The sequence below is a fragment of the Ptychodera flava genome, chromosome 2, assembly GCF_041260155.1.
Source record: "Ptychodera flava strain L36383 chromosome 2, AS_Pfla_20210202, whole genome shotgun sequence".
NCBI lineage: Eukaryota > Metazoa > Hemichordata > Enteropneusta > Ptychoderidae > Ptychodera > Ptychodera flava.
Genome location: NC_091929.1, coordinates 11113333 through 11122854, shown reverse-complemented (window position 1 = coordinate 11122854; position 9522 = coordinate 11113333). Strand labels below are relative to the sequence as shown.

The 9522-nt window shown below is 36.1% G+C and overlaps 1 protein-coding gene across 1 annotated transcript in view; it reads left to right on the top strand.

The window, feature by feature from the left end:
* Positions 1 to 502: 502 nt before the first annotated feature.
* The window catches only part of LOC139114347 (AT-rich interactive domain-containing protein 2-like), a 53802-nt gene continuing 44782 nt past the window's right edge, over positions 503 to 9522 (top strand). Inside the window, exons 1-3 of the mRNA XM_070676019.1 lie at positions 503 to 991; positions 1108 to 1201; positions 1830 to 1927. Of these exons, the coding sequence (XP_070532120.1) occupies positions 900 to 991; positions 1108 to 1201; positions 1830 to 1927 (284 nt within the window). The 5' untranslated portion in view covers positions 503 to 899. The remainder of the gene's footprint in view (positions 992 to 1107; positions 1202 to 1829; positions 1928 to 9522) is intronic.

The following is a 9522-nucleotide window of genomic DNA, read 5'->3' as shown; positions in this document are numbered from 1 at the left end:
TTTGCTCTTTCACAATAATTCTTATTTTGCATCGTTTGACAATTATTTCCTTCTTTATTGCGTGTTTTCCCGCCACCGCGGTCAGAATCATCTACGTAAAACCTTTGTCCATTCGGACAATTGAACAAAGTTGAGGGAAGCAGATTAAAGATCAAATAGTTGCCACTTTTAAGCGAGAACACTTTTTTTAGCTCTTCAGTTTCGGAAACAAGTTTCATCTCGCTCGACTCGCACCAGGAGCTCCCCAAAACGAGGCTTGTAAGTGTTTGTAATTTGTCCTGTTTATGTTCCATTATGTGTGCTCTTCACTTATGATTTTCAAAGTTCTAATACTTATGAGTTTTTTCCTAGATACCGTGAAAAAATGAACATTTTCTAGGCCAACTAGAGGTCAAAACACTATGCATACTGTGCATAAAAGGTCAATCTTTGTTTACCTCGTATGGGCGACGCCATATTGGCAAGGGCCGCAGAGGCATTGTTCATTTAGGTCACCCCCTCTAAGCGCAATTGAAAATTTCGGCATGTTCATTATTTTTTGTTGCGATTTTTTGTGTCGATCCCATTTCTATATTGAACTTTATACCGTCTTAATTTGATCGCAAGTTAACGGTATCGCCGTATTCCTCCAGCTGGTTTACAGACGACATCCTGAAGTTGGATAACCGTCCTCGGGATTTTCAAATTTTGTCAGAAATTTGCTATTTTAGAAGGGTAGAAAACCGCCTTGCACGTATACTCGTACGCTGTGTTGGGAGTTGAGACTGAAGGTCTTTTGTGGAAGTGGGTGCATCAATGATCAGCGATGGATATGTGAACTTACGATGCAACATTACTTCGTTTAACTTGGAATTACTTATGATCCATAGTTCGTAGCGAAGGAAAAATTGCGGAAAACAATGGAAAGACATCTCGGAAAGGACCCAGAATCGTACGGAAAGGTGTATGGGTCGTTCATGGAAGACCTGAAACGTTTTCATGCTGCAAAGGGGTGAGTTAACTTTTCCGGTAACATATCTAAACATTGGGTAATTTTCCCGATTTCTGGTATCGGGACTCTGTAGTATGCGAGCTCAAATATCTGATTGCGTTTCTCTGATTCCGTAGGACTCCAATTTACAAGCTACCATCGTTTGATCGGAAAGAATTGGACCTGTACTTGCTGTATACTAAAGTGACTTCCATGGGAGGCTTTACGAAGGTTGGTAAACCATTCCCTAAATTTGTTGCCTGTTTATTGTTGTTGTTGCTGATAAGGGGAGCAAATTTACTTCAATGGACAATTATCTAAGGGTTTTTAAATATGCAGCAGTGAAAGACGTGTGTAGATGAAGACGTTTTCGACAAAAAATGTTGTTGGTCAGCGTTACCCAGTGCAATTTTGTAGACTCGCTCTCATTCCATCTCCTTGCGATTCTTTCAAAAATCAGCTGTTAGCACGAGTTGGGTTTTCATTCGTTCCGTTTCCTTTTCAAATCTCGCGCCTGCACTTCGATTTGTAACCCTTTCCTGAAAGAAATGTATAATTTATCGTATTCTATCGTGATTTCGCGTGTTAGGGGATGAATTAAAAGTAAAATTCTAACCATATTGGTCACATTTTGAGGCTTGTCTTTTGTTTCGAAGGGATCGTGTTAGCAAAGTCAACCAGGAGGAGTGGGTGCCGATGTTTTATAATAAAAACTGAATTCGCGGACTTTTATTGTTGACATTCGATCAAGCTATTGAGTGATAGCTTGTGCATATGATTAACACAAATTGCACTGGTATGTGTGAATAAAATCGTCGACATCGAACGGGGGACTCAAATTTTGTCGTGTTTTCTGTAGGTTACAGACGATTACAGATGGGAGGAATTGTTGGATGTATTTGATATACCAAAAAACTCAAGTCAGGCAGCATTTGTACTGCGTCAGTTTTATCTCAGGTAAGTGGAACAGTCAGACTTATATACATGTGATTAATAAAATTCTTATGTACAGCATGTGTGTGTGTCTGTCCGAAAATGTGTAAATCTGTGTGGCACTACTTCCTAGCTGGGATGATCTTGAAATTTGGGTCATCACTTCCTCTTTCACAAATGGTAATATTGACTCTTTTTGCAACTCTTTTCATAAAGTTTGTAAGAAAGACACGCTTCATGACTGAGCAAGTTCTGCTCTTTCATATCCTTGAGTGAGAGTCTGTTTTTTTTCATTCCATGTTGTGAAGCAATACCAAGTGAGTTGCTTGGGTATGCTCTTTTTTCAATCTTCAAGAAACAAAGTTCTGTAAACATAATTTGATAGTTTTTGACTCTGAACAATAATACTGTTAACTCTTATAGTAACTCGCAAGTGCCTTTATTTGTAGAATGCCTTCTAAATCTTTTTTTGTTCCCCATGGTAGTAATGATTGTATTACGAGCAAAATACATGACAAATTGTCAGACATTTTCAGGGAGTCCCCTTACCCTCAAACAGACAGCCAAGATTGATTGCAGAAGTTTAACATTTGAATGCAGACAGAGGGCACCTGTAGATGTAAACTGTTTACACAGGGAACTCCCAGAAATCTCAAAATAAAGGAATGCTCTCTTTCTAAGTTTTAAGTTCAGAAATCTATCACAGCAGTAGGGAAAGGAAAGCAAACTAGTACAAAGTCGTGTAAAGCCTTTTAAAATGTTGAAGTTTGGGTTTTCTCGAATAGTAATCTTGTAACCAATATGAATGACATACTTCAATAAATAAATGAGCTGGAAGATTATCTGGCTTCTCAGTCTTGAATTTTGTACTTTAGTAATATTTTCAAAATTTTGTGACAGCCTCTTGGCACTTTGGAGTTGATACAAGGTGATAAACCAATGTTTTGATGGAAGGTGATAAACAATGTTTGATGGAAGGGAAAAAGAAATATGTTTTGATGAAAATTTGTCATCAATGTATACAAAATTCATTTTGACATTCAGAAATATTTTATTTCGATATTTACCTGTAGAGTCGAATTTCACAATGAGAAAATTCATGATCTTCCCCCTGTCTATCAGTAATAAGTTGCATTTGGTTACATACCGTACATTTACCAGAAATAGTGATGCATATCTGGTACCATTCGATAAGTGCTGTAATATTATATGTCCATTTTACACATCCATATCTAGCAGACCCATATCGGAATTTATAAGTCTGAGACCATGCTTATAGAGATTATGAACTTTATGATGAACATGTTATGTATTTGATTTGTAATATGGAAAACCGCTTTAAAACTGTTGGCCAAGTTACAAGGTTTCAAATTCAAGATCACTGTAGCTGCCATTACTTCATAAAAAAGATATCAGTGTTTTTGGTCTTTTGTCTTGTTTGGTCAAGTTCAGTAACTAATCACCGTCATTCTTGGCTGACACATCAACCACAGATAGATCAACAACTTAGAGATACCATGTGAGTGTAAATAATTTAAATCAGTTCATTCCTACCATATGGGAGGGAAAGTTTAATAATTACAGAACCAAATACAGTTTCATGGTCATCCTATATGAGTACATGAAATAACTATATACTGGTACAGTATATTGTGTACAGTATCGTATGGCAACATTCCACTTGAAATACTCTCTTTCTGATTAACCTCAGGGAATTCTACTACATCAAGAGATCCTTTGAGGTTACTAAACTCCTTGCGTTTTGAAATTCATAAAATACTTTGATGTCATCAATGCTGTGAAGTTCATCAGGCTACTGCACTTTTGTCAAGAGCTGATGGATGAATCAGAAATTGTATGTGATTAGTAGCACTTGATCTATTAGCATTAGCTCAACTGTGTGTTATTAATGTTTTAAATGTGAAATTTCAAAAATGCTCCGGCAGAAAGGAATAAAGGAAAGACTGGAAACGCACCAGTATGGTCATTATATGTACATCAGAAAATTTCACAAAAATTGTAGGCTGTACACCGTCACCGTGCTAGGGTGAACATGGTTACAGCATTTCATATACCACTGAAAATACCCGTGGATGTGAACATCTGTGCACATGCATGTTGCATGTGTGCATTTTGAAATGTGTGCAACGATAGAACTACGAACAACGGGAGATGTTTTTGTGGGCTTATGCACTGAGAAATATGTAGATGCACATGTAATCCTATCAAGTTTTGGCAGATGGCATCACATGGGAAGTGCCCGCAGCATGCAGTACAGGTTTCCATGTCGTTATAACTAAAATAGTAACTTCCTGGGTAATTGATGACCAACTTAGCGTTCTCTATACCTACCAGAAGTCATTCCTCTGTGTGCCATTTAAAGAATGCCCCTAGTGTGGGCCATCAACAATACATGCTTAGTGTTATATTTCCTCATTTACTGAGTGATAGGGTGATAGGGTCAGAAAAAGTTTCATTAAATGTTTCAGATTTCATATTGTGAATATGAACAGAAATTGATTACATTAGGAAAAGATTTAAATTATCGAACGATCATGTATTCTTCAAGAAATTTGAGACAATGTGTTTGCAAAATTTGTGAACATGTAACTTTGCATAGAACTCAAACAGAATTGGCATCTCCGCATCAAATTCACCATGGTGTGTTTGTGGGAGAGAGATTGTGTGTTGTTGGTATTCCAGCTGCTATAAAGGGTAAAACTTGAACTGAACTGTTCAGAAAGACAGCCATTGCACCACCCGGTGACCAACAGGTGTTTTTCCTTTGTTGTGATCGTACAGTCACACAGTGAGATAATGAACCCGTATCTTTTTACCATGAAAGTCACCGGGTATCAATTTACATAACAGAGGAAAGAATATCAGTGACTCTTTAACTGATATGCAGCTCTCACATGGCTAAAGGACAAATGTTTATTTATATGTGTTGTTCAGTTGCTGGTAAAGGTAAACTTTTTAAGTTCAATTTATTTTGGCTCCCCTAGCATCTGTATAGTAGCATCTGCTTCATTTTATACCATATATGCCAGGCATACATATGTTGACACTGTTTTCCCATAAACAGAAAGGCAGGGCACAGCTATCTATTTTGCGAAGATATTGCAGTATATGTAGACTTACCAAAGCAGTTTCTCCATGATAGTGGCAATTTGCGCTCAGTGTGTGTACAGTATTTCATGCCAGAAAATATGCAGGAGTACACAGGTGTAATATCAATTTTTAATAGCCAAAATGATTTCAGAAACATTTCCACATAGTGAAAACCCTTTTGAATAACACAACTGATGTCTAGGGTTTGAGCGTACAGAGATCTGAGTGAAAGATGTGTTTTGACCAAGGTCAAGGTTCAGTAATATCTTCCCCTTAGGTCACAGGTCAGAATATCCTTCCTGAAACAACATGCAGGTCAGGGTAACCAGCAGATGCCTAACTGTTACCAAAGTCATACTTCAGAATCATTTGACCTGAGCTGTAAAACAAGATCTTCAGTGACCTTTGACCCAACATCAACCCTGTCAAAGGTTGGCATTGACCGAGTTCATTGTAAAGAAACCTCATATTTCCTAGAGTAGATCCAGCCAGGACTCTTTGTTTATAAGAATAGCGAATGATCCCTATGTCTAGCTTTATTTTTGAAACATGCCATGATTAATTTGGTTCAGTAAATTGATGTATGTAATCCAAACATGACTTGCAATCAGCTTTGCAATAGAATTTTCAAAATAAGATGTCAGTATTGCAGTTTTGGCCATTCTTCATCGATGCAATACACTCTCAGAGGAGAGAATGTGTTAGAAAATCAACCATACCACTAGTGAAGAGTGTTGACATGTAGTGCCTTTGAGCCAGCGTAAGTAACTTCAGTTGGTGATATTAAAGGCCAGAATGTTTGTTGAATGGTTTTCTTGTTTTTTAGTATGAACAAGAAAATGAAAACAGTTAGATTTGTTACAGAAAGATCATCATTTAGCTTCTGGCTTGTATGCCTCAAGATATCTAGTGGGGTTTTTATATGAGATTTGACTTTGTGATATGATGAATATGAAAGCCTGATAAATTGTTAATGATGCATTCACATTCTGAGATGTCAAGTGAAAGAGTTTGTCCAGTGCGTCGTAAAGTACTGTATTGGATTATTATTCAACTACTAAATTACAAATGTCATTCTGTGAAAATGAAATTAAAATTGCAGAGACATCGCATCATCATGTAGAACAGAAGGAAAATGAAACAGAAATACTATAAGTCTTGTTACTCAGAGATCTAAACTGTGATGTGTGGAAGGACTTCTTAACCAATTATTGCATCTTTTAAATTGTTACGTACGGATAATAAATATAGTCATTGTATTGTTGACATGTTGGTTAGTGACGTGATGTCAGCGAACTGTGTATTCCTGACTTCTGTGTCATGGGAAGCGTGTGCTGAAGTCAAGTGATGAAATGAGGGGAGCAGAAGAGCATGGTGTTAGGACATACTGTGTGAAGATCATGTATCTGAGTAACGACAAAAGATTTAGAGTAATACATGATAGGAAATAAAATGAAAAGTCTAAAACATATAAAGAATCAGCAATATTTCTTGAGGTGGAAAATTTTGGTATGGCAAGAAATATTGTCAAAGTCAGAGATTGTTGATGTCAAGAACTCCACACCAGAACTGGTGAGGCATGGTCTTACAAAGTTCCGCAAGTTAAAAACATGGACTTTTTCTACCTCACTAGTATGTAAGATTTGGCCCCAGGTCCCAGCACTCATGCATTTATCTATATATATTTACCTGTTTCACCAATTGTACATGTCGATACCCATCATATCAACTGCAATGCCGTCTAAAATATCATAGAAAGGGTTAAATTGTGAGAATGGTAGGTGACACATTTAACACCAGAAGACTTCATGTTGAATTACAGGACGACTCACTCTTTTGTGTAATATACAATTAGAGTTCTCTGCAGCTCAGAAAAACACAGGAGTGGTTTATTTACATAACAATGTATTATTTGCATAACAATAGTTGATTGGTATATATTCTTGTATTTTGCAAATGAATTCTTGTATCTGGTTACTAACACATAGATTTGTCCACAAAGCACTAGTGTAGCCCTTTCCCAAAGTTCCTCAGGTGGGGAACCATTCTGTGACTGTTAAGTGCTGATATTTCACTTATTCTTAACTTGAACAGAGCTCATTGGTTCGTCAAATGATATGGTAGCGTGGTTCGTTGACACACTCATATCAAATGAAGAATCACTAGGATGCTTGGATTTATCAAATCAATGAAACGGCCATAAATTTATTGATTCATGACACAGCAGTGATGTGAATTAATTAATTATTTGATGATAATGATTTGAGGTTCAATCATGATAATAAGCATGTTGAAATGATAGCAGATATTCATCAAATCTTCAAGTGCCGCAACTCCTGCCTTAATTTTTAGGTGGATAATCTGTAGATGTATAATTTGAAGTCCAACATTTGCTGCTAGTGCAGGTAGAAAAAATGCAAATTTTTTGTCCATATAAAACTAAGTTATATATGTACAGCAACAATGCAATACAGAGTTGGCTAAATGCTTGTGAAGTGTTCAGTGAAACTCAATGGATTAATCCTAATAATACTACAAGGATGAAAGATCGTGTAGGAGTCACAAGAGTCGTTGGATATCTGATCTTTCAAATATGAGTCATTCCACAGTAAAGTGCAACCACTTTGTGACAATAAGGTCAAAAATTAAATTTATTAATCTGAATCTAAAAGTTGAGTGGGTGGACAGTACTACAGGTGTGTCATCTAAAAATATTTTTTTTAAGATAAATAATTTCTTTGTTTAAGAAGGAGGGCGAATTGTCGCGGCAACAGTAACGCGTGTAACATGGACAGACATGACATTGTATTGTATTTGATCACATGTATCCCATTATCATCCCTGTGCCAAGTTTGAAAGAAACCAATTAGTCTAAAAGAACTAGAAACACACTTCAGAAGATGTTTTAATCTTAATATTATCAGAAGAGGAGGATATCTGATGCAACGTTATGGCAACTGGCAATGTATGTAACATATACAGACACTGGATTGGCTTTATACACAAATTGTGGGTGTTCCATTCTGAATAAATGTACTTGATTGATTTATATATGTATATGTCATGACAAAGTTAAATACCTCAGAATTATGATGTGAATTGTTATCAATTGGCTCTGTGGATAACCATATAGACAACAGAGGGAAGACCCCTGTATTGTCTATGGGATAACGTATGTAACATTGGACACACATCATCAGTTCTGTCCAATTCGTTCATAAACGATATGGGCATCTAAGGTGCATCAATAGTTGTAAAGAAAGCTTTCAGTAACTTTCTGATACAGATAGAATTGTCACACTAAAAAACAAATTAACATTATTCTATCCAGTATTTAATTAAACTACAATTACTTCCACGCGTGTAACACCGGTAACGTGTGTACAAAGAGGACACACATCCTGCCATTCAGGTGCTCTCTGTAATGGTGGCCATCGGTTTATATTCAATTGTGCCATAAAACATGAACTTTAGGGCACCCTCAAATGACAAAATTTCAGCAATGTATACCAAAAGAATTTTTTTTAAATCTTGATTTTGGAAATGAGTTAACACGTGTAACATGTGGACACACTCCTTCCAGAAATATTTTTAACTGCAAGAGAACCCAAGCTTCAATAAAGACAGAATAAAGAATGTTACATAGTGGAAGATTTCATTGTTAGTCAAATGTATGAGTGGTTTGTTGCAGCTTACAGCCTTCTTTATATTTATTGTTCTCATATTATCAATTCGCATAGAGTTGGACAGACATTGTTACACGCGTTAGCAATATTTTTGGGCATAATATTTGGCCCTTTCCCTAGTGCTTTTTTTCTAAGAATAAATTTAGTTCGTAATTGCTTATAATACATTACTACTTTGCATTTGAAATAAATTCAAATGGTATAAATATTGTAAATATCCCTTCCTAATGTTACAGGGGTACAAAATGTCACAAAATGGTGAGCAAATAGAGGCCATATTTACAAAGATAAAAATCTATAATTTTTGTTGAGCTGGACATACAGCTTTAATATTATTTTTTATATATGTTCATATGTAGTACTTACTAAAAATAATATCATTCTGTGTGAATGCTGTTATCATTGAAAAAGCTAGAGCTCCAAAATTGGGAATGTCAAATGTTGCGCTTTACTGTGGAAAGACTCATATTGCTTGTATTGACTGGGAAATGCATGGCTTCATGAAAATGTACTTAAGGAAATGAATTATACTAAAAGACACAAGCAAAGTAGGATTCAGTAATTGTATAAGTTTTGATATCATTGCTATCTTGTTGATGACTCCAATTTGAACTTGTGTAATTGTTTTGTAAAGCACCTGGACAAAGAACTGAAGTGGTTCTGCAACAAATTTATAGAAAATAAATTAGACTGATAATTTTTTTTTCTGTCTGGACTTGGATGATAGCAAATATAACAGCTTGTATCGGAGCAGGTGAAAACATGTCAGGTTCGGCAATTGCAAAGAGATCTTGGAATGTGTAAAAGCGCACTAAGCTCATT